Source organism: Scardinius erythrophthalmus (assembly GCF_964197995.2).
Source record: "Scardinius erythrophthalmus genome assembly, chromosome: 9".
Classification (NCBI taxonomy): domain Eukaryota; kingdom Metazoa; phylum Chordata; class Actinopteri; order Cypriniformes; family Leuciscidae; genus Scardinius; species Scardinius erythrophthalmus.
In genome coordinates, this window is record NC_138229.1 from 32,760,475 (window position 1) to 32,787,564 (window position 27,090).

A 27,090-nucleotide genomic window follows, 5' to 3' on the forward strand; every position below is an offset into this window, starting at 1 on the left:
GTATCTATTGACGGCTGTTAAGGCGAGTTAAATTGACAAAACCTCTGTTTAATAAATGATGGCAGTGGCAGTGCCACAGTCATAAGAGCTTCAAAGATAATTCTACTCTAGTACTCTGGTTCTACCATCTGGTCATTTGAAGAATTGCAGACAGGTCCCTACACAAATACTGGTGATTGTATAAAACATTGAAACGTCAGTTCAGTGTGTGAAATTTATTTAACAAATTTAAAGTAATAGACGTAATCTACTACTTTTACTGGTGTCTACTATTTGTAAATTTAGCTGAAATGTAGAAGCCAATTTCTCTGATGAAAAGCGCAATATCAGATTTGTTTTATTTTGGTGTACCGTGGCACATGCAAACTATGATTATGAATAATATTTCTTTAAAAAAAAAATACTAATTGAGTCATAGATGTCCTGGTTAAAAACGTTATATTAAAAGTGATGAAAGAACCTAAATTTAGTTCCAATGTAGTAATTTTAGATGAGAGTCACTCCACAGTTAGCTTGACACAAAGAGCTTCAATGGATCCAAAAGAGTCTTCGGTTTAAATTAGTTTGTTCAAACTTTTTATTAATCACTTGCAGACTTAACATAAAACTGAGAATCAGCGCATGTGTAATGCTATAAACCAATTATGTCCACAACAAAACTACTACTGCCATTACATGGCATTCTTCAGAAACTTTTTAAAAGATATGGATATATAGACAATCATGAAACTGCAAGCGATAACTAAAAGACATAGTTGTTAGAATAATCTTTAATCTCCATTTTCATCTCTTCCATGTTATATGTTCGGACACATTTCAAAGTTGTACATGAGTGTCTTTCTCTTTATCAGTGCATAAACATTATTTTCTAATTGCAACTCGATTCATATTAACAGCCATGATATGATGATAAACAGATGATACTGGTAACCAATAAAACCAATTAGCTGAAGTTTCAATTAAATCGGTTTGAAGAAGTTGAATACAATTTGATTGAAGTTAAATACACACAAAGAAAAAAAAGAAAACAAAAAAAGGAAAAGTATTTCAATCTTTTAAGCTTCATCATAATCTACAAGGCACAAACAAGTAATTGATACACTAGAAACAGAAGAAATATGAAAACCGAATAAGAGAACAGGACAGAATCTTATGACAGGATCTTACAGAGGTTTCTATAGTTTTCGATCTCTGCTGTGATCCTCACCCACTCCACATTTGATTCATCCAAGGCAGAAGAAGGTAACAGCACTTGATTGTTCAACAGATTACATGACTCACAACAGATAACTAGTGTGGTAGGAGTGTGTGAACATAGACGATTTGTACATCATCATGGGAAACACTGTTCCCGATAATTACATCCACACCACAGTGAAATATGAGGGGCACTGCCCTCGATATCAACACATCGGTAGGCAAAATCTACCATCATCTTCTTCGCATTATGGAAGGCACTGCTCCCGATAATTATTCTGGATCAGGTAATAACATTGATTCAAAAGGAGGATGCCAGAGACTAATAGACACCAGTAATTTTCTGAAAATAGTATGTTTTTTTTGTTGTTTTTTGTTTTTAAGAAATGCACTGTGGTAGTTTCTGGTCATAGCTTTTGAAAACAAGGTTATCTCCGTAGCAGATGCTGCTTTCACATTTCGACAGTATAACTGTCATAATTATGGAAGGCACTGCTTCCGATAATTATACATTTGTTAAAAAAGGCGTTACAAAATGCTATTTATAGTGATCCCTGTCACTGATAAATAAAAACAAACTAATAAATAGATATTTCAGAGCCACAAAGGAAAGCCTCTTTCTACTATTTGACAGAATTGATCTGAAATGCCCCTGAAAAGCGTATCCAACCTAAAAACTGGAAAAATACTGTGCTTTAGGATGCATGTTATCACAGGTGAGTTAGGTTCCAACTGTAGCCTGTATAATAAACAACCTCTAAATCCAGACTGTTCAGGTATTACGCAAGATGTTCCTAAAATGAGTCTGAAAATTATGAAAATAAACCAATAACACATTCCAAATTTGTGTAATCTAAACTAGATCTTAAAGAAACAATTCACCCAAGAATAAAAATGTTGGATTATTGACCCTGATGTCATTCTAACCTCTTATACATTTTGTTCTGTTCTTCACACATACATTTTGGATGGATTCAAAAAGTTGAATTATAGCACACTTTTATGATATTTTATGGTGCTTTTGTGTCCTGTATTGAAGTTTGAAATCTCCAGTAATTTCATGTAAAAGCAACCAGTACATTTTTCAAAATATCTCCATGTGTGTTTCACAGAAGAGGTTTGGAAGGACATGAGGGTGAGTAAAGGATGACAGAATTGCTATTCTTGGGTCAACTTACTGCTTTAAATACTGAGGTAAACCTCTAATCATAAATTTACGTTAACAGAGCACCAATATCGTTTTCTCCTTTTTTGTCTTGAGTGATGGTTCAGAGTTATCAAATAGTTAAATAGGTGAGCTGAATCTGCTTGTCTAAATTTCATTATCCATATTCCAAACTTCCCCAGCCAATGCATTGGCACAGCCCTGGATGGTCCAGGTAGCGAGAGCAAACTGATTCCTGAATTGGTCGACGTCAGCAGATTTGAGATTTCCTCTAATGGCTTCGAGGTGATCCACGAGGTAAGCCAGTGTGTGCGAGCCAGAGCCCAGCACGATGTGCCGGAACGGACTCTCCCGTGGAGACACGTAAGGAGAGAGGAGACTGCCTTCCACCTTCACACAAGACACATAGTGTTAACATCCACATGATAGTAACTTTTAAAAAAATCTGTCTTTTTCATGTCGAGGCTGCAGTTTCAGGACTGCATTTATATGACCCTCTTTTTTTCCATATGTATAAATAGTTTATACTATTTCAGAGCACTTACTGTTCAATTCTGTATTCGTATTAATACAGGAATGATTTAGTAGTTTATTATGTAAATTGAATTGATATATTGTCCTAACCAACCTCTAAACACAACCATTGGTAAATCTCTTGAAATATTTAACCTAATTTGTTTCAATATATGAGGCCATATATTCTGGTTTAAATTAAGTTTTGATGGAAAGAAAGACAGGAGACTTCCTTTTCGTCACAGTTCGGTGTGGCGCTTCTCGTCTGGTGTGTGACCGACTTAAAGTGCAGTTAACCGTAAAAACTGTTTTCCCTAGAAACTAGTGTGTAATTTAGTATGTTAATAGAGTAAAACAATATGAAAACAAATACCGGTTTACAGTGTCAATTATAATGAACTGTTTTTGCACAGCTAAAATAACTGGAGAAGTCTGACACAGAAATCCTTCTAGGTCTAGTCTGTTTGTTTTAGGTTTATTTCAGGTCTCTTCTGTTGGAGTAGGATTGGCTAGGTGGCGTTGTCACAAAAAACTAGGGTCCTAGAAATGTAGTCCTGAAACTGCAACCTCCGGTATTTCAGGAATATAGCATTGAAAAATGAGTTTAAAATTAATATTTCATCTTCTGAGAAAGCAAAACTTGAAATATTTATGACTTATCTTATCATCATATCCAACTTTGTCCAATGATCGCGAGTATGACCCTCTTCCTAATACCACTATCAATAGCAGATAAGCAGCAGCCCTTTGATATATACCATCCAAACTTTCTTTTACAATAGGAAATATGTCAACTAGGGCTGTCAAATAATTTTTTTAATTTTGAATATTCAAAAAAAAAAAAAAAAAGAACATTCGTAAAAAAAAACTGTGCACTCGAATTTTTGGTGTGTCAAGAGGCGCGCGAGACATGATGATGGCCGCGTAACTGACGCGGTTTGTTTTTGTAAGCTTATCCAGCTGATAATTTGAAAAATGATGGAGAAAGGCTACTTGCTGACGAAAACCCTCTCAGTTGGTGGCAAAAATCGTGTGGTATATATGAACATATTGCGCAGCTGGCAAAGACATACTTGACCACACCTGGCACTCACTGCAGATCAAGTTGACCGTCTGGTGTTTTTGATGAACAATATGTGTAATGAGTAGAAGTGGATTGTTTCTGATTGGCAGTTTGCCATTTTGTGTTCATGTAGTACATTACGCTGTCTGTTGAAGCGCGTTTTCTCAGGTTACTGATGCACTTACACAGTTTTATGCACTATTGTAACCTAATTTTCCTTGCATGGACATTAAGGAAATTATGTTTTATTTAAGAACAACTGTTTCAAAAGTTAATGCACTTTAAAAAGTGAATGTCATTTAATTTCAATAAAAGTTGAATGCTAGCCTGGCTAACGTCAGACCTCTTTCTCATTGAGACTTGGTCTGGGAACCATATGTTCATTTTCTCGTATCTGAGGCGTGGTTTACGAATGCCCAGAGCCGTTTATTGGGCGCTACGAATGTCTATCAAATGCGCCTGCATGTAGCCAATCGTTTCAATTATACCAGATGACGTATGTAGAGAGGCAGAAATTCGACGAGGAAGAAGACGAAATAAACTTGCGTTCTAAACTACTTAGAACACTATCTAAGGCTGCATCGAAAGGTAACTTCGCGTCTGATGCCATGTTGGATCCATAAGATATAAACAAACTGCTTCGGTGTGTCGCATAGACGTCATCATCGTCTTGCTGCTCCCTCCCCGTTCTGTGATTGGTTCCTTTTTGAGGGGAAAATCTGGTCCATGGTGTCCAGGCTGACTAACAGCGTGAATAAAATTGCGCTGCGTGCAAGGCAGCATGGGGAAACCCAGGCTAGATGGATGCTTGATTTGGTTTGTATTTGCTTATTGTGCTCGCTTGTGCCCTCTTGTGGGAATAGGAGGCAATACAGACTAACATTAAGTATTGCCTATTAGCATTTTGCTAACATTTAAGAAATAAATAAAAATTTTGACAGCCCTAATTTCAACACAGGAAAGAATGAAATGGCTGGACGAATGTCATGTTATTTACCCTCATAATGCGATCGTTGATGATGCGACACTGCTCCATGTCGTCAAGATCGCTGTTGCGGATGACAGAAACAAGGTTGCTGGCGGCACGATCGTACGACCCCTGAGCTGACAGAAGCCACTGCATCGACAAAGTGGAAGGAAGGCGGCGAACCTTGACAAGTAAAATGCAAAAAGTGAATTAAAGCTGCTTTCGGTACTTTACAGATATTTACAGAGCCCTAAAGGGACAAGGTGAAGGAAAAAAAAATAAGATGCGAGTAAATGCTTTTGAATGCAAAGTTTCACTTTTTACACTTTTACGAGCAAATGCAAAAGCATTGGAATACATTTTTTCCTCCCATCTCATATTTTTTCCATCACCATGTCCCTTTAGGTGCTCTGTAGATATTCAAAAGACACTAAGCCCAAATTCTTTTGGAGTAAACACATGCAACCCCGTAGACTCACCATTTGGCGTGATTCGACTTTAGCCCTGATCTGGGACACATAGTTGCGGATCACGTTGGTATACTTTGCCACGTTCAGCTTGAGCAGGTGGTCGTGTACCAGCCGAAGAGTAACCAGCCCAGCCACCTCCCCTGCTGTCTTGGCCAGTTTCAGAGTAGAAGAGGAAGTGTACCGGACCAGACTTAGTTCGGTATCCTCAAAAGTGCCAAACGGGTATGACTTTGAACTCTGAAAAACATCAGGCAGATGTTTACTTTCTATCATCCATCAAGAAACTAACTGAACCGTACTTTATTTTGACATCTTCAGCAAAACCTGAATATTTACCGAAGTAAATCGAAAGGAAAGTGACGGGATGCCCGAGAAGCTCTGGAATGGATAAGCAGAGTGAGACAAACCCATAGGCTCCATTCTGTGAAGAAAGAAAAAGGTAGATAGTTTTTAACATTGTTGGTACTGGACTAGAACTATTAAAAAAATTATGTAATTCACTGAAATAAAGCTGAATACAATCAAATGAAATGTTCATTTCAGTAAAAAGTTACAAACTGCAGCTTTAAAACATGTATTTTATTCCAGTTAGTTTTGTTGTTAGATAAGTGAGTACATCATGAATCAATTTTCCAAACCGTGTTTTTGTCTAATCCTGAATCACCACAGTACACCTATAATAAGTGTTTATATTGGGACTATTTTAGACTGGTTCGGGTCGTACCGTTGTGGAGTATCCCAGTCCCTGTGTGACTCGTTACAGACATAAACGTAGAGAAGTAGATCCGGTTACAATGTTCTTCCGCAAGACGCACAAGCAGTTCTGTTTATTAACCGCTAGAATGCCAAAAGTTACGGACTGCAGCTTTAAGGTGAAGTACTTAATTTTTTTTTTTTTTTTTTTTTTTTTAAGTTAAATAAAAATATTTTTAAGATTTTTATTTTATTCTGAAAAAAAAAAAGACAAGAGCACATTACAAGATTACTACAACAAACTAAAAAATGGTTTAATTGAAAATTAATTTCAAAATAAATTGAAAAAAAGATAAAAGCTAATTTAAAATATTAAAGGGGTTGTATAATGCCCCTTTTTACAATATGTAAAATAAGCCTCTGTTGTCCGTCCCCAAAAGACAGATGCGACAGCTTGAGAAGACTCACAAATGTGCTCTACTACAACAACTCTTCCTCTCCTCAACATGGACTGCTTGTTCCCAGGGGCGGGTTTATGTAAATTTTAGGGTTTGTGATGTCATGTAGTCCCTACCAGCCGTTTGTTGTAGTCTTTAAAAAACTATTTCTTTAAAAGCAAATATCTTCTTTTGCTTTGAACTTTGAGCGTTGTTTATGCTCAAACAGCAATATTACACACTAACTAAAGTTAGAAAAGTAAAATCATAATCAACCACCCCTTTAATAATACTATAAAATAGCATATAAATGATAGTCAAACTGCCGAGCATAAGCAGGGCGGGACCAACTTACACAGATTTCTCCCAGTTGGATCCAGCAAACTGTTCATGCAAGGATTTGGTTGCATCAGCTGTAGAGGAGACCTGCATGGGGAAGAAGTTATTTTTCTTTACAAGACAGATAAAACAGCTCAGGACAGGTTATAAGAAGATTAATGGCAAAGATTCAGCATTTGTGATACTAGGGGTGTGCGATATATATTGTCTACGGTAATATCGTAATTGTTGTTTTAATGATATGTGATCTGAAATTATCGAGTATGTTCTTCAAAACACACTCAGAGAGCGCACGCATACGCTACGTGATCAGTCTAGTAGTTAAGGCTAGTGCGCTTGTGCATTTAGAGCTTTTCATGCATTCACTGCGTGATTTACTCTATTAAAATGCATTTAGAATCCCACCAAAAGTCAAGATAAGGTGCAAAAATGCCCCTGTATATCTTTTATATTTATATAATTTAATATAGTTAATATCACACGAAGAGTGCCACTTTTTCTCCAAATATCAACACGATTACAAATGTGATATTGCTTTTATACAACATTTCAATAAACAAAAATTACTATGTGACTTACATTTTAGACACAATATTTTATCCATTTCTCCAACAAAAATAGTTTAAAACAAAGTCTAATAAACATTCTTTATGCACTTTTAACTGCAGGTTAAATGCATTTACGTCACCTCTGAGCAACATTAAACAGTCTGTGTATATCGTTAAAATCCCAGAAAATATTGAGATATTTTTTGTCAATATCGCACACACCCCTATGTGATACATTACCTGCTTCATAGTGCTCTCTAGTAAGTCATACAGCAGTGGACTGGCAGATGCTTTGAAAGAGTCAATACCTAAAGAGAATATCAGATGATCAGCATCAACTCAAGAACAAAGTTCAACTTCAACTCTTCAAGAAATAACCCTTTACAAACCTGAAATAACTTCATCAAGGCTGATGTAAGAAAAAGTTTTCAAATTCAAGGAGGTCAGGTAGCCCTATGGGTACAAAAGCCACAATATATAAATTCACACTGTAAATTCAAAGTCTATGTTTGGAGTTGCATCCTAACATACTACAGTAGCAGGGCCGGCACCACTCAGTCAAGATCAATGTGAAAATAGATTTTAATGATGAAATGGAATATAACAGACTATACAAACAGTCGATGGGCCCCATTAGGGGATTTCCCACCTGGTGGTTCTAGGAACTTCGTTATTTGAACTCTTCACCAGTGTGGTTCCCCAAGAACTAAATGTTCCCCAAGGCCATTTTTCTGGTTGAATACGCACCGCCAGTACGAACTCTGAAGTGGCATAAGTCGCGCTTGTTTAGTTAAAAAGTTCAAATGTTTAGTTTAGTTAAAAGTTAAAAACACGCCAAAAAGCGGGTACTTCCGCCATTAGTTCTAGGAACTATGAAAAGGTTCCTCTGGAGCGAAAGCCCCAATTTTTTTAAACCTTTTTTTTATGGCTTAAAATTATCTGCTTCTATCTGGGTATTATACTAGTAATTGGTTGTAGTAATTCTAAAAACTTTAAGTCTGATTTAAGTTTGAAGAAATTAAATGTAAATATGTATGCTTACTGGTTTGATATTATTTGGTCACACAAACTCACTCCCATATTTAACAACGCCATTTTTGCATACCTCTAACCACTCAGTGGCCCCGACACTACCAAATTCACCAGCACTCCAGCTGCCAAACACTATGCTCCTCTTTGGCTTGAATTCATCTTGAAAGAAAAGAAAGTTGCACTTATAATCAACAAGAATTATTGCTAATTAATAATTATCATTTTTACTTAATTATTGTGATGTGAAATAAATATATGTCTTTAAAAAGAAATCGCTACTTATTTGCAATGTACCATTCTTGATCATGTCTGTGATAGTTCTGGCCAGCTCCACCAGTAAACTAGTGCCAACTGTGCTTCTGGCAAATCCAGGGCCCCATGCATCTCGCTGAGCTCCGATCACCATATAACGATCTAAAGCAAAGGATGAAGACAAAAACCAAGTGATTAGGGACTGGGAGCAATTATTTGTTTGATGTGCTGTTTAAAGCCCAGTGTAACAGTATACAGTACCTGCATCCATATAACCTTTAATGACTCCAAACACGTTGTGGATTTTTCTCTGAACAAGGACATTGTTCACTTCCACGGTAATATTGTCGTTTTCATCGCCGAGCCTGGTATCCCAGAGCATCCCATCACTCCAGCCATCAGGTAAAGTCCGACCGCCTAACTTACTGTGAACAAATGTGACAAATACGTAAATAAAGGGAATCATAACAAACCACATTGACAGAAAACTGATGAGAATGTGAGTGGTTCTTGCAGCCAGGATACTAGAGTGATCAAGTGAGCGTGGCGTTTTTTGGTGCATTGTCATGGGGTTGATAGATGGTTGCTAGGGTGTTCTGCGTGGTTGCTATTGTAGGTTGTTGCTATTTAATGCATTTTTAGGGTTGTTTAAGCATTAAGCATTACAATAAAACACTAGCTACATATAATACTGTACATATTATTATTACAAAGGATGAGCACGAGTACACAAAAGTGACACCATTGACTGATAATGTAATCAAACATCATTAAATATGATGTAACTGATTTACGAATTCAGAAAAATTTCACAACTCAAAAACAAGTCAAATAGGGAACTCGTTTTTAGTTTTATAATTCTGATATCATTTTTGGCAACATTCAGCACAAATGAAAGTGCCTATACCTTGGACGCGTTCACTCTCAGCACGCGCGCACACACACACAAATACGAGACTCTAACGAGAGAGCGAATGAATGCAACAGACTGCTTCAGACAAGCTCTTCATGAAATATATACACATACATTTACATATACATGTATATAAGATTCTTAAGAATAAAATATGTAAACATACAAATTTGAACATTAATAACTTTTCTTAAAGAAATCCTATTATGCCCTTTTACAAAGTCTTGATTTTGTTTTTGAAGCCTAATAGAATAGGTATTCATTCTTGAATGTTCAAAAAACTAAATATTTTTTTACATATTTGACATTGTTGCAGCATCTCTCCTCCCAGTCTTTCAGTAATGCGCCGTTTAGTTCCTGTCTCTATGAAGCACCTCCTTCTGAAAAGCACATGTGCTCTGATTGGTCAGCTGGATCAGTGTGTTGTGATTGGTCAACCGCTTCGAGGGTGTTTCGGAAATGTCATGCCCCTTACCATAACCGTGTTAGATCCGGGATGGAAAAAAAAGCTTTTATTTTGCATTCCTTGGGCGGGAATTATTTAAACAAAGAATACTGTGACGTGTTTGTTCCCGGAAGAAAACTCAAAACTACAATCAAAGCATATCCCAGGGCAGGCCCGGAGTGGCCAGTGGGAGGATCGGGCCGCTCATAAAAACTTTTTCATCTGCATGTGCAGAATGTTAGGGAGTAGGGAGTTCAGAAACGGTGTTTACTGATATAGAAAATAACTCCCTTTGGAGTGACTTTGTGCTTTGTAACTTTGCAGACCCTTTTTATGCTCAAGCAGCAACAGTTCATCCTTGTTGAAAATGTAAAAACGCATAATAGGTATAAAAGATTTTAAAAGATAGGTATAAAGTATATAAGATTTGCCTGCTTTTTCATCCAACAGAAAAAAATTATACAACATCTTTCCTCAACACGCCGCTCAATTTTCAATTCAAACACTAAACTATTAATGATAGTAATCAGTATATCAGTAACAGCGACAGCGACAGACAGTGATAGTAAATAGCAAGAGAAATGTCACTTGTGGTCACAACTGCACCTCATGATCTCAGTAGCTTGCTTTATGGTGATAGTTTGGGCCGGAATGAGGGGCAAGCCAGAAGACACAGCCGGGGGAAACTGGGTATGATTGAAGGAAGGGAATCCTGGAGTGTAGGGATCACCAGTGCCAAGATGGACCTTTGAAAAGAGCGTTTTAAAAGATCATGAATCGACTGTACATAAACTTTGCATAAAACAAATGATCTGATAAGAGAAAGGTTCCACAACTTACATGGCCAAAAAGAGCAGTTTCGTCATTAATTTCGTAGTTAAGAGGATCTGGGTAAATTAGCACCGCACTAGCATTCAAGCTAGCAGCATTAGCCACCTGTAATAAGCAAATGAAAACCAGAGGATTAATAAGTAAATATTAACAGTCTTAAAATATGAGTGAGTGAGTGAGTGAGTGAGTGAGTGAGTGAACCAACCTTTTCAGCGAAACTTAATTGTCCAGCTCTGATCAAGACAACCTTTCCATTCACATCAACATTCAGCTCTCGCAGGCGTCTGAAGTCCTCTGCTCGTCCATAATGGGCATACAGAGCGGTTCCCTACACAACAGAATCAGTAATAAACGGAGCAATTCCAAGAGGGTCCTCACACCATCGGTGCTCGGGCCCTAATAAGTAATAAGAAATCTAATCACTAGACATACCCTAATGTCACGATTCGATACACATCACGATACGATATTATTGCGATACTATAAGACATCGATTAAAATGTTAAATTTGATATTACATTGTGGGTGTAAATGAATAGGCTTGGACTTGGTGCTGGTAACCCAATGCACAGGACAATGGTGACACCACCAGAATAAAAATATTGATGATTCTGAAGCTGAAAATACAGAATTATTTTAGACAAAAATGCTTGCACTCCGTCACCGACTACGACGATATTTAAAATATAGTAGGCCACTTTTTTCACAAATATTCCCCCATTGCATTATTATACATTATATATAGTAGTTTAATGTAGTACTGCTGACACTAAAACTCTCAAAACTTCTCACATTTTTTTCCTCACACAGTAATTTTTATTTTGGGTGAACCATCCACGATAAATATTGATGCATTTTTGTATCGTGATATATTGTGACACGATATATTGTTACACCTCTACTAGGTATTGTGTCGTATTATTGCTTTTGCCATTTTTTGTGTTTTAAAACATGTTTTAACGGTTTAGAATCTTATAGAAGAGTGTATGCTAGACATACTCAAGAAAATTAACACTTCTCTAATTTTATTCTCTACTAATTTTTAACATTTTTGAACTTTTTAAGCCCTATTCGACGAAACTAGTTTTCCAGGGGGACGTTAAAGAAATTCGTGTTTCACAGACATACTTTGCGATTTTAATCCTGTCCGAATCTGGCAAGTCTGTATTTTCCTCAAACAACCTCAAGATCATCAAATTACCTAATGTTTTTCAGCAAACTCAACGGTCCTAATCTAGTCCCATCCGAATGCGAATGTCTGCGATTGCTAATATTGTAAGATACTAGCACTTCTCCTCATGTGTTTTGACCTACATGAACTACCGTTGCACACCAATCTTCAGCATGCTTTCATTTTTATTTCAATATGGATGGTATCCTATGAAATAATTAAATTATAAAATTAATTAATAGAGTCAAATGGCGGAAACTGCCCATTTTAATGTAAGGTAAGAGTGTCAGGTAAGAGTAAGATACTTGTCTAGATTTCGCTGCTCACTTATGTGGGTTTAAGTATAAACAGACACTTCTATGAACTTGAAACTTTTAAACTTTAAAAATTACATTCATAAATGGCCTTACAGTCGTTAAGTGTGTCCCCAGCTTTAAAAGGACATGTGTGTCATATATTGCCACAGCCATATCACCCACACACTCCCACAGGGAGTAATTGGAATTGTAACTCAAACGTCATTTAGAAAGCAATTCCAGTCCGAACAGAGCTTTAGTGTTGTTTTAGCAAAAACAATTTGCATACGCTCAGATGTAATCCAGCATGGCTTCAAGAGACTTGGAATATTGCACAAGTTGTATGAACTACTTTTACGATAGTTTTATGGTGCTCTTTTGGCAGTTGGTTGTCAACATAAATGAACATTCAAAACTAACCTCCACTGTACCAACTGCACTGTATGCCAAATACCCCTCGGTTGTTCCCACAGCGTTACCACGAAACAGCACTTTATTTGAGGTACCACGATCTTGGAGTTTCACATAGTGCTCGTCGGTCCAGGGGGTCATTTTAAATGTTCGGAATTTGTCCATGATTTTATTAGCAAGCGCCTCATCGCCTGAGCTTCCCGCCTGGTGACTGACACTAGAGAATTCCCTGCAAGAGGGAGAAAGAGAAACAGAAAGACCAAACAAAACATGTTTAACTTGAGCACCTGCTCATCTTACCGTATGGAAAAAGCAAAAGAGCAGTTGTGTGTATTTACTTGAGGCTGTTCTTGATGTTGTCGATTGTCAGTTTCTTTTTCAGCAATGTCCTGATATCACTCCAGTCCAACGAAAAAACTGGTTGTGGTCTCTCTGGGGTTGGCTCACTAAAAACCGGACAGTCTGACTTGATTTCATTTTTGACTGTGCTTTTATTAGACAGGTAACCAATGAGATATCCTGAAAGACAAAAACATGAACATTATTTTTATGCTCAAAAATGGTTACAGTTTAGCAGTCATACACAAAAACATCTGACCACAGAATTCTACGACTGACCAATCAGAATGAAGTATTCAAGAGAGCCATGATATAAGCTTGAAACTACACCGGCACATCGGCTCACCAATAATGAAGAGGAACAGAATGGCAACGACAAATCCACAGATGGTTTTGGGAGAACGCTGGTTAAGCTTGCTTGGGTAATATGGACGATTATGTTGGTTTATGCTTTCCCCAACGCCGTTAGCCTCCACTTCATCATCCATGTCAGATGAGAGCTTCATCTCCACATGGCTGTTGTCACCCTCCATGTTCTGGGTCAGGTTAAAGCGAGTATAGGAGCGCGGCTCCCCATTGAACTGGGAAAATACAGTTGCAAGACACCAAGATGAAACACTGCCCTGGGTTCTCGTAGATATTTTCAAGAATATCAGTAACCAAACAGTTGATGGACACCATTGACTTCCATAGTATTTTTTTTCCTACTATGAAAGTCATTGGGGTCCATCAACTGTCTGGTTACCGCCATTCTTCAAAATATCTTAAATTCTAAAGTTTTCAATTATGTAAATGATGACAGAATTTTAATAATTTTTAAGTAAACTATATTCCTTTAAGGGCAAGTCATGAAGTTTGAGCGTTTCTCTTCAATATAGAAGATTTTTCAGCACAAGAAGTAAAAGTAATATCAGCGATATTTTGTCTACGACAACATTAAGGAGGTTTCAGCTGAAGTTCCTAAAATCTGCTTGATTAAAGAGAAACATTTAAATATGAGTGACCACAGACCTCAAGCTTTATTATAATGAAACTGATTTCTTTATTCTCTTTCTGAAATGGTAAATGATTGGTTCAGATAACTCAGTTATAATGTTATGGCAAAATATATTTGTATGAGGAGATTGTCTTACGATTTTTGAAATTGTTGTCCTGGCTTGATCCATGGTCTCAAATAACTTCTGCAAGAGAATAAGAAATGTTCAGTGGAACACAGAAAAATCACACAGGAGATAAAGATAAACCTATCATAGGAGATAAACCTATCATAAAACAAAGATAGATTCATTGTGTCAACAAAAAAGGGCCGTTTAATGATCTGCAATAACAGATATTATATCGTAATGTTGGTGAAGGTGCACTACACAATGTTTTGTTTATGTTTCTCTAGCTGATATGACAGTGGTCATGAACTTTGACCTTAGCTTGACACCTCTCTCTGTGTGTACATGTTTTTCTATGTGGGGACCTAAATTGAGGTTCCCATGAGGAAACGAGCTTATAAATCATACAACTTTTTTTGAAAATGTAAAAATGCAGAATGTGTTCTGTGATGGGTTTAGAGGTGGGGTTAGTGTAAGGGGATTTAATATAGGCCTACAGTTTGGACAGTATAAAAAACATTACAGCTATGGAGAGTCCCCACTAAGATAGTAAACCAGACACTCTCTCTCTCTCTGTGTGTGTGTGTGTGTGTGTGTGTGTGTGTGTGTGTGTGTGTGTGTGTGTGTGTGTGTGTGTGTGTGTGTGTGTGTGTGTGTGTGTGTGTGTGTGTGTGTGTGTGTGTGTGTGTGTGTGTGTGTGTTGCATCACACTTTTCTGTTACATGTGTCATTATGAAGATGCTCTATTCACCACTGATTAATACATCAGTTTGTTATCAGTCTGAGCTAGGACTTAAATTAGCCTATAGCTCATTAGTCACATTGATCATATATTTTGGGTGCGTGACAGATGCGGTCACTGTGAACGGTCATTAAATAAAAATAAAAAAAATGCATGAAGATTCTTAAAAATGTTCTTTTGTTAATGGAAAAATTAACATCATACGGATTTAGAACTAAATCTTGATAGTTGCTGATACAGCACACATACAATGTTCTAAAATTACATAAAATAAAATAAAAGACGAGTTGATTTTATTTCTATAGAGTGCAACAGTCAGGTTCTGAAAGTAAAAACTTTAAAGATGACCCTGCTGTGAACTACAAGGTTGTTATAATCAATGCTATTTGCTTCTGTTGAAGCCGTAATCCTGCATTATTTCCACTTATAGTGTTCAACAGCAGGATTCATGGTGGAAAACTACATTTCTCATGATGCTGTACAAAAAATAACACCAATCACTAATAATTTGATTATGCTGTTCGCAATGCTTCATGCGAAAAGTGATTTAGAACAGTGGTTCCCAACCTTTTATTGTCTGAGACCCCCTTTTTCCCAAGAAAATATTTTAGGGCCCCCCCCCCCCCACCATTTAATGATATTATCGCTCTTGTTGGCTAGCAGCAAGGATGACAAAATATGTTGTTTTCAAGCAAACGGTAGGCTATGTTTATTATAACCAGATATGTTTATGCACAAATAATAGCCTATAGCCTAATATTGAAAATACAATAACAAAAACATCAGTGGGCCATTTGTAATTTAAAAACGTAAGCCTAAGAGTAGCCTATAAATTGGCCCTATTTGAATCGCAATAAAAAAATATCAGTATTCACACTGGTGTGTAGGTAAAAAAAAAAAAGATTGAATAGCCTATATAGGCTATTACAAAATTACTGCTGTCTGGGACCCCAATACTTGCATGTTATTTGTGAGGCTTTATCAATAAGTGTGAGGATCTGCTGGTCGTGAGTAATTTGGTCAATGGTGAAGAGATCTTTACAGGGTAAGACATCTTTATCATCCTCAAGGGTCAGTCTGGCCCATTTGTATTTGTTTTTTAAGGCTGTCATGGTTAAAATCCCATTTTTGGTCAGCCAGGCCAGGGAATGGATCAAATTAGCTAATGTAATATGATCGTTCTCCTTAAAGCATGCATTCCTTTTTTTTTTTGCGCTATAGCGATCGTTAATAAACATGCGTTTGTTAACAGAATAATGCGTCTTTTGGAGCCGGAATTACTTCTCTGTGTTTGGCTATGACGAGTCACGCAGGTCAAGTACCACTACTCTTCAGCGGCGGCGATCCGAACCAGTGTTAAATAGTCCCAATATAAACACTTATTATAGGTGTACCATAGTGATTCAGAATAAGACAAAAACACGGTTTGGAAGATGGATTCATAATAAACTCGCTCATTATATACATTTTGTAAATTTTTAACATAGAAGAAGTTACGGACGACTTGAATGCTCATTACTCAAAACTTTTCAAAATATGACGCGACCCCCCAGAGAGCTCGCCGAGACCCCCTTGTGGGCCGCGACCCCCCTGTTGGGAACCACTGATTCAGAAGATGTTTTTTTTTTTTTTTTTACAACTTTTTTGCTTTATTTCAAAGTTTGTAGTGTTGTGATTCACCTCATAGTGGATTGGCTTGTTTAATGGATTATAACGCTTTAACAAAGACTTTTCTTAAATCTCTGAGAGAAATTAATGGAAAATAAATACTTCCGGAACCGGTTAGTTTGCTGAAAAAGGGGGCGGACACACTTTGCTTTTTCTCTCTTTATTTCTTGTAGCCTACATGATTCATAAATTTCATTTGGCAATAAAATAAAAATAATTGCAATTATATGTGCATCAGTAGTGAAGCATAGCTATTTTTATTTTTATTGCTAATATTGTGATAAAGTTTCTCTCTATTTTACATCGAGTGGAAAGTTTTCATATGTATTAATGATTTTTTTAAAAACTCAAATGACAGAATTGTTATTTTTCATTGAACTATCCCTTCAAAATAGTCTGGTGGAGTGAAACATATACACACACATACATTATATATATTATTATTATTATTATTATATATTTTATATATATATATATATATATATATATATATATATATATATATATATATATATATATATATATATATATATATATATATATACACATACATATACACATACATATATACATACATATATACATACATATATACATACATATATATATATATATATAATTATTATTATTACAAATATACTATATAGGCTAGTGCAAAGTACAAGAACTAGGAAAGTGTTGTTTAAAACAGCTTTAGATTAAATATAGCTAGACAAACTGCTAGAAATTTCACATCAACCCTTAGGCTAATCTTTTTATAAAGATTATATAATATATAAATATCATGGCATGTTTATAAAATTTATTCATTATAAAATTTTACAAGCAGGACTATGGAATAAGAGACATCTAAAGGACCAGATCTGTTTTTTCAGTGGTTGAAGGTTACAAGAAATATGATAACCCAAAGCACAAAAGACAGACACTGCAAGCAGTTTCATTCAGCAAACAGAGAAGATAAGTCTAACAATGAATTTGTTCTGAAATAACTAAAGACAGAGAAAAAAAGTCACACTGAAGAATTGCGCCAAATGCCCTGTGTGAGCTTGCTTGGACACATGCATGCTAGAGATAGGGAAAAGCATTCGGGCTACACCCTACCAGGAAAGAACTTGTCGTGACCACAATCAGATCAAACCAATCCTCATGTCCGTTGGGGCCTGCCTGACTTTTAACCTCGTACTGTCTTTTCCTCAGAAACTACACAGAAGTCTGGTGAGCTCTCTCATGACGGCCCACTAATCCTCGTGTTTAACTATACTGACTTACTGTGGGAACAACGAGAGCCCAATAAACGATAAAGGAAACTTTTATCAATCAAGGCTAAAACAATTGAAAACAGAACAATAACAACCACACTAGCAGAGAAACTAAACCAAAGTTCAGAGACTGTCTGTTACAGCCAGTCATGTTCAAGGACAAGCCAGTCAAATGTTCTTTTATGGAAAAAAAAAATAATAACTCTCCATGAGCGGCTTCTCTGGCCAAAAATCCTCAATGGTTTTGTAAAGGGTGCTGTTGATTCAATCCATTCATGCAATATACCAAGCTACTGTTTCATGTGACTCTGTGACACCGCCACTTGAATCATATTTTCTAAGACATAAATGGACGAATTAGTCTAAACTTGTGTAGTTTACTCACATTTTAAAATAACCTCTCTAGACGCATACGTCAATAATACATAACTGTACTTTTCTGGCCCTACAGATTAACTTCAAACTATTTTGGATCACGATCTAAGTTTTCCAAGAATGTGCAGACATTGTTGATTAATCTTTCCAGAACTGGCAGAGAGGATTAAACTGTAGCGAATCATGTGATGGTCACACTGTGTAAAATCACTGTACAGTCTAATTTTGTTGGGTAACCTAAAAATGTGCTTCATGTGGTAATATCTAAATGAACTAAAAGTTAATATTTGTGCACCAACTCAGTCATTTTTTAGGTTCAGATTAGCTCAATGAGGTAACAACTGCACATTTTATAAAATTGTATTACTACCTAACTCTATTTGCATGCAAGTAAGACTCCCTGCAATGTAAATATTGTGCCTTTCAAGCGATTTAGATGAAGAGACACACAGGGAAGGACAAATGCTCAGAGCTGACCCTGAAGAAAATGTCACATCAACCTGCCACAAAATCACAATGGAAAAATACAAATTAGTTAAACTCCTAAAAAAAAAACTGGAAATTGAACTTGCAAGCATTACAACGTTAGTAAAATTATTTAATATTACAATTATTTATATTAAAACTAAATACATATTCATGAGGCCATTTAAAAATATCACCAAAATGTCAGTTGTGTCGTTAAACTAATTTTCCACGTAAAACAATAACCGTGTCCTATGATTTGCCACGATCTGTGTGAAGGTCAGAAGGTTTTGCAGAGCACGTGCGTGAACTCTCTCTCTGTTATGTAGGAAAAGTCTAAGTTATTCCGCACCTGCTCTGTATACAAGCATTTACAGTAGCCTCCACATGAATTAAAAGCGATTAGTTACATTATAATTCTAATCATTTCACTTCTTAATTCAATATTATGCGAAATAATAGTTAACTTCAATGGTTCAGAAAGCTATGCACCCCTATTTCTGCACCATTAAAGTAGAAATGATCGATAGCATTCAGCAGACAACGCATTTCTATTAGAAGACCATAAGTCTTACCAATGCTCTCGAGCTCCTGTCTTACTGAAAGTAAAGTCACGACCACCACCACCACCGCGGGCAAGCGACACACATGCACTTAATAACCTTGGAGGCGTTGGAGACCCCGCAGGACGTTCATATTGCGGGAGGCGGGGTGCTTTTGCTTTGGTGTCACTTCCGGATTTCTATATTAGGGAATAATTATTTATTCAGTAGGTTCAAGACTAAGATTTAGGGTCTTTTTTGTTTTAATTAACTATATCTTCAAATTCAGCCTAATCTCCAATTGTCATTTATATTCTAAGACTATCCAGTAGGCTATAAAATATGGTCATATGCTACTGAATTTTTAGCTACATAAGATCTGGGTAGCTAATACTAATTAGCATATATTTAATATTAACAGATAAGTGTAATCATTTGATGTATCTTCTCCCCCAATAAGGAAGGTCTTGCATGTTTATTTTTGTTTTTGTAAGCAGGCTAATGAAAAGATTGCTTTATTTTTCAAAGTGCCTGCTCAGCAGACTCACACGCCAACATCTGTAACTTTGCAGGAAGAAGAAGAAGAAGATTTGGGCCAAAGTAATCTAACCTGTGAGACATTTTCCAGGAGGAGCTCAGGAAAAGTAAAGGACACAACCAATGTGGGTTTTCGTCAAAATTCAGCAGCACCTGTGAAAATACTGTGCGTAATACGGTAAAAACTCAGATTTAGTTTTAACTGTGCATGTGTGCAAATGTTGGAGACGCTTCATTCTCTGAACACTGAAGCACATTTAAGCAACTGTACGTTTCTTTGATTACATGAAGTGTGTGTTCAGGAACACAGCAGAAAACATGGCTGATGTTGTCATGTTTATCCAAATATGTCCAATATCCAAGTCAACTTCATTTATATAGCTAGCGTTTTATGCAGATTGTTTCAAAGCAGCTTTACAGCAATAAACAGGAAAGATCAATAAACAGGAGAGGTTCTGATCAATGATGCAAACATAATTCAATTCTGCTGTAATGCAGCTCTAAAAAGAAAATAGTGTCATTATTCAGCTAAAATCAGTTCAGTGTTCATTCAGTTCTGTTCAATAACTGTGTGAAGGTCATCAATTATGGAATACGTTCAATTCATCTAAAAAGCAGAGAAAACAGTGATGTCATCGTCCAGCTCAGACTCAGTTCTCATGCGATAGCGTCAGTGCAGTCAAAATCAAATCAATAATATTGCTGAGTATTAAAGGGGCAGTTCACCCAAAAATGAAAGAGATTCATACAGGTTTGAAACAACTTGAGGGTCAGTAAATGAGGACAGTAGTTTCATTTTTGGGTGAACTGCCCCTTTAAGTGTCCCCAACTAAGCAAGCCAGAGGCGACAGTGGCAAGGAGCTCAAACTCCATCAGGTGACAGAATGGAGAAGAAAACCGTGGGAGAAACCAGGCTCAGATGGGGACGAGTTCAACATAATGTGATTATAATTCCATCACAGGTAGATTGATATCATCCAGTTCCTTCTGCTTGATGATCGGGGTTCATTACGCCAGAATTTGGTGGGAGGGGAGTTGAAGCTGGTCTGTACAAAGAACCTGATTTCACCAAGTGCAACATGTTTCTGGATCAGCATCTTTGTTGATCCTGGAACAACATTCCAATCAATCAATCAATCAATCAGATCTGAGGGACAAGTTTACAGTTTAAGTCAGGTTTAGGCTTTAAACCAGGGTTAGGTGTTTCTACATCAGTGTTATTCACCCATTATTTTCCTCTGATTTTAGGGATAACTTATGGGTAGGGTTAGGTTTAGGGGTAGTTAGGACTACATTTTTGTGGTTGTGTGTAGGTACAGGTCTACCATCTGGTCTGGATACGGACTCACCCTTTTCAAGTTCATACTGCTCATGAAAACAAATCACCTTTTAGCCAAAACAACTTACGACTTGGAGAGTCACCATGATGTTATTAGGTTTTACTCAAGGACACAATGATAAAATGAGATCTTTGTGTGTGTGTGTGTGTGTGTGTGTGTGTGTGTGTGTGTGTGTGTGTGTGTGTGTGTGTGTGTGTGTGTGTGTGTGTGTGTGTGTGTGTGTGTGCGTGCATGCGCGCGTGTGTGTAGCAATAATTATACTGTTTCTTGATTATTGTTTAGTGTGACTTATGTTTCATAAGCATCTTTTACCCACTATTATGTTGCTAGTATTAAGGAAACCCCATTTTTCCAAGACACCAAAACAGTTTTCTTCACGATTTCTGACACAATGGGTGGTCTCTGATTTATGCCTCTATAATGAACTATTACTGAGGCTCAGAGCGAATCCTGCACCTCTGCTGCTGGGCTGAGCCGTTTCTTACAACCATTATAAACATCCCAAGTATGATAACTTTTTCTTTATGATGATCATCACTGTAAAGACATTTTGTAATGTACTTTTTCTGTGCAAGGGGGTAACAAATGTTCTGTGAGTAGACGTATTTTGCTTTATTTCTAAGTCTCCACAGAACAAAAAGACAATGAAGTGTTATTTATGTCTTCACTAAAGCTTCATTAACATGGTCTTTTTCTTGTGCCCAGACTGAATTAGTTTCAGTAAATCAGACTTCATGACCTGTCCTGCTGTTCAACTGCAAGCTGATTTGCTCTTCTCGTTTCTTTCCCTTTTCCCATGAAATCAAATTCATGTCCACACAAGTACTTCTGACATTCTCATGGTTGCACTGTAATTCTTCATTCTAGCGAGAACAGTTCCATGTTTGCTGTTAGACAAACAGATTCATAGATAAATAATTATAAACAAATAAACCCCCCCTGCAGCCATCTCTGTTTGATAGTAAATATTGCTGCATAGTATGTGCGAGTCCTGAGACGGATATCATGAACCAGCCAGAGAAAATCATAACAGTGTCTCGCCCTCACACACCTGTGCAACGTTCACACACTAATCACATAAACATCTGTCCACAAACGGCTTTCATTCTCACCCTGAGAACATCTGCGTGTCCTGACAACAAACAGTAATTATGAGGAAGTATCCATTTTCAATGCTTCGCCATTTAAACCCAGCATTTGATCCAATATCCTGTCAGATAATAGGGAAATCAATATATAATACACAAGATCTTGACTTAAAAAATGGATGCACCTCTTGATGGAAATAAAATCACAACATTTATTTCCATCAAGAGGTGCATACATTTTTGGTCCAGATCTTGTACTGCCAACGCAAGAGTCCAGCACTCTGTAAAGTCTCCTCCAGCACATCCCAAAGACTTTCAGTGAATTTAAGCTCTGGTGCCAGTTCATGTGTGAAAATGATTTTTCATACTCCTCCCAATTACTCTTTCACAATTCGAGCCTGATGAATCTTGTCATTGTCATCCTGGAATATGGCCATGATGTGTCTTTCTACATGGTTGTTTAAGAAATGAAAAGCTACACATTCTATCAGTTAGGGTTAGAAGAACTGATGCCAATCAAATAACATGATATAAACATAATCACTGAAATAATGGTCCAAATCATAGACTCTCAAGCATTTGCCTATTTAAACCATTTTCTTTGGTAATGGTAACTGACTATCAAATATATACAGTTGCAATCGAAATTATTCAACCCCCATTGCAAACAGCTGAAAGTCTGTATATTTTGCCAATAAACCTGATTTGCAATGGGGGTTGAATAATTTTGATTGCAACTGTATGATATGATATGATATTATATGATATATGATTACATTTATTATTATAAAATATATTATTAGTAATATTATTTTTTGTTTGCATAAAACTCAAATGAAGGGAAATGATGGTGCAGGTTACAATATATACTGTTACTTCCCAGGAAGTATGTCATTTAATGTTGTTAATTTTGTGAATATATGTGTGTGTGTGATTGTGTTTCCCTGCTGTAGTTTTTGCCTGTTCTCCTCTGTTCCTCCCTGTCCTCTGGCGGGAGCATAACTGATGCCGCCCGTTCCTCATCAGAGTTTGTGGAGAGGAGTTTGCATTTAAACAGAGGGAACTGGTCGTTGACCAGAGAGAACATGGCCTGCCCGCTTTCCCAGACTTTGCTGAATGAAGTAGTAGCCTATGCTTTGAGCTGTAATGCTTCATTAAGAAAGCCTGTTGTATCGGCTGTAGTGACAGAAAGCTTGGTGTGCCCCATTATTGTTGCTAGTTGAAGCAGTAGGGAGGTGCGTGCCACTTTTGTTGTTACTAAGCCCTGCTTTTCTCCTGTTTTTGGGATAGTAAGTCAGGGAAGAGATTTGTTGTTTATTCAATTATTTTTTGTTCGATAGGTTATTTAGATTCCCTTATTTCCAGGTAACTCACCCTTTTGTTTGGTATTTTGGCTTTGACCCCGTCCTGAAGCATGAAGCATCTTATAATAATTTATATTTGAGTTATTTTTTACTGTTATCAACCTTATTTTTAACTACTGTATAAAGTACAAACTTGAAGGGTTACCCTGTGTGCGTGTGCATGTGTGTGTGGTGAGTACTGGAATTGCAGACAGAACCAACTCTCTCTTGTTTTTTTACTTTATTTCGTGGGGATATGCAATACCCCTGTGGTGAAAATCCAGCTTTTAATGTTGTTTATATGTCTATGTGGTGTTTTTAATATGCTTTAAGACAAATGTGCAAATTCATAAGTCAACACTACTTAGTATTTTTTCCTTAAAACTGCAGTGAACCAAAGACGGTCTCAAAAACGTGGTTTGAAATCGCTGGTGTTTCTGACGTCACAAACTACCTTGTAACCAATCAGGTCAACGTGTGATCGGCAACGAGTGGATCTCAGAGCTGGTGTGAGTGAGTGGAGGAATATTTACATATACATAGAACCACGTATACTAAATGAGGCAAGTGTGTAGAGTTACATTCAAGCTATTTTAAGGCATGAATAAGGCATAAAACGTTTAAATATGTAATTTTGGTGATCAAAGATGAGTTTTAACGGATAACAGTATTGACTACAGGGGGACTTTAACATCTGGCTACGCTTGGTTTACTCACTGTGTTCTGAAATGTTATCTTTGTTTGTTTTTTTGGGGCATTTGGTCTACTGAGAAACCAATCTTTCTTAACTAAACCATGAATAAGACTCTTTGTGTCTTACTGTATGACTAGTTGAAGGCTAGCAATCGGACAGTTGTCTCCACATCTGCAACAGGCTCTTTTCAAGGTGTTTGTGTGCTGGATATGGGCAGCAGAATCTGCTGACAGCGCACAGAACACCACGACCTTCAACAAGAAGCTTCAGATACGCGCCACGGCCACAAGCTTTTCCTACAGCTGCTGCGCACATACACACGTTTCTGCACACAATCCTTTGGCACATCTCTCTTTCTGGTGAGGCACACACCCAAGGCCTGAAAGGACTTCCTCACTTTCTCAGAAGATCCTGTTATCAGGGTCCCACACGCAGGGGGAGAGGTCTGGCACGCACAACGAGAGAGAGGGGGAATAGTGGAAGATACGCAGGTTTGCCCTTCTCTGACCCCTTGATTTCATCTAAACTGCAGTTTTCTCAGATTACAATCTAATCTATTATTTAAACAGCATTAGCAGGAGCTTCAGCAATATCAAGCAGAAAACAATGCAGGACTGACCAAAGACTATCCTTATACAGTATAGCATAAAAGAACAGTTCAAGCAAAAAAAAAAATAATTCTGTCATTTACTCACCCTAATATCATACAAACCTGCATGACTCTATGAATTATAGCACACAAGTGATATGGGCTATTTTATTGTGTCCTTTTTTGAAGTCTGAAAGCTCCAGTATTTTCATGAAAAACGGTGACTTTCTTGAAAACATGTCCATCTGGCGTGTGTTTACATTAAAAAACAATGCAAAGGTAAGGCAGTGGAATGGTAAAACGCATTCTGTGTGAACGGCCCCTTAAGTGACAAAAGTGTGGCAGGTTCAAGCATATTGTTCTTTGAGAATATTGTAACCTAAACATTTTATGCTGGGAAAACTGTGCTGCTAAGTCAGTGTGTTATATGAGAGGAGTGATTTTTATTAAGCGATATTGTGTTAAGAACATTTCAACATTTCTTTATGTTTGGTTTGGTCAGAGGTGAATCTGTGAGTGTTTTACTCACAGCAGAAAGTGTTGTTGTTACAGTAAATGTGAGGCCTCAATGCCATGCTGAAACTTCACATGGAGTTCACAGAGTTGAATGGAAAGTGCGTGTGAATTCAGACGCTCAGTGGTAAAATTATTCTTATTTAAAGGTTTTCCTGTTTGGCTGTGGCAGCTGAAGTAGGCAGAAATCCACCATAAGCATTCAAACACACTCTGCCTTTGTCTTCCTAACACATACACACTTGTTTATTTAACTTTTTATCTTTCCACTCCATCTGTTCATTTAATTATTGTGGCTTATTAGTGTTAGCATTGCTGTTGCGCATATCTTAAAGTTATTCACCCAAAAAAGAAAATTCTGACATCATTTAGCCTACTCACCCTCAAGTTGTTCCAAACCTGTGTGAGTTTCTTTCCTCTGCTGAACACAAAGGAAGATATTTTGAAGAATGTGGGTAACCAACAGTTGATGGACCCCATTGACTTCTTTAGTATTTTTTATCCCCATACTATGGAAGTCAATGGGGCCCATCAACTGTTGGTTACCCATATTCTTCAAAATATATTTTGTGTTCCGCAGGAAAAAGAAACTCATACAGGTTTGGAACAACTTGAGAGAGTAAATGATGTCAGAATTTTCATTTTTGAGTGAACTGCCCCTTTAATGCACCGTTGAGGAGAGGTGTGTTATTACTTTTCTAAGTGATCAGGCTTAAAGGGACAGTTCATCCAAAATCTCAATCATTTAATAATGTATTTTCTTGTGAAAATGAAGTGTGCTTAATTGTATTGAACATACACTTGTATTTAAATACATGAAACGTTTCAATAGAAATGACATTAAAGTATATTTTAGTTTACCATAAATGCTTGTCAGTACAGTACATTCGACATTACACCTTCAAAGACAACAGAAGTAATTATGAAATAACATATAAAGATGTACTTTAAACATGTTGGTCAAAAAATACTTGCATTTAATATAAATTCAAACTAATGCATTTTCATTCACTTGAAAATGACATGCAGTTAAGTGTTCAAAAACATAACATTCAGTTCACACAGTATATTCACTTAAATTGAATTATGTCTGTATAAGAAGAAAACAGAGAGAGGAATGACTTTTACATAAACAGGTTACTATTATGAGGGAAAAACTAAAAATAAAGATGGAAGATAAACGTAGCTTCCGTCAATGCTGAAGACCAAGTACGTTGATTAATTCGGCCCACCTCAACGTAAAAAGATGCCCGCCCCCCCACAGATGATGCAATCCCACTGAAAGTGAAGCAAGCTTGGACGTGTGTGTGCGTCGCGCTGAGGACTGTTTCCAGCAGATACACTATCACCTCTTTACAGAACGGCCTCACAAAGACAGCTTTTTATCAATTAAAGTGTGGTCCTAATGCTAAATTAACAGCTACCGCACAAAGGCCATCTTACAAGAATGTTCAGAGCATAATATAACTATTTTTTACAGCTTCTGATGGGTAGGAAATGCAAAGGCACACAATGTCTACAACAAATGTTCAAAGAGAAATCTAAAATAGTAGCCTACCACAGTGGATAATAATTCCAAACTATATGGACCATTATCAGGATAAAGTATTCATATTATTTACAGATGGATCAAAACAGTCAGAGACAAGCTGTACTGGCACAGCTTTATTTATTCCTCATTATCATAAAAGAGCAGCAGATCACTTTATCAGTGTATATACTGTAGATCTATTAGGAAGTTGATTGGCAT

At 36.9% G+C, this 27,090-nt stretch overlaps 1 protein-coding gene across 1 annotated transcript; it reads right to left on the reverse strand.

Moving 5' to 3' along the window:
* Positions 1–563: 563 nt before the first annotated feature.
* On the reverse strand, positions 564–19,430 carry tfr1a (transferrin receptor 1a). Its single transcript, XM_081374972.1, has 18 exons — positions 19,270–19,430; positions 14,216–14,263; positions 13,429–13,663; positions 13,082–13,262; positions 12,753–12,972; positions 11,071–11,193; positions 10,875–10,970; positions 10,641–10,780; positions 8,938–9,101; positions 8,719–8,838; positions 8,498–8,583; positions 7,782–7,845; positions 7,633–7,700; positions 6,861–6,931; positions 5,712–5,796; positions 5,385–5,612; positions 4,936–5,088; positions 564–2,752 (listed from the first exon to the last, which is right to left on the reverse strand). Exons 2-18 carry the CDS (start codon positions 14,246–14,248, stop codon positions 2,510–2,512), a joined length of 2,310 nt encoding a protein of 769 aa, XP_081231098.1. The 5' UTR covers positions 14,249–14,263; positions 19,270–19,430; the 3' UTR covers positions 564–2,509.
* Positions 19,431–27,090: the final 7,660 nt, after the last annotated feature.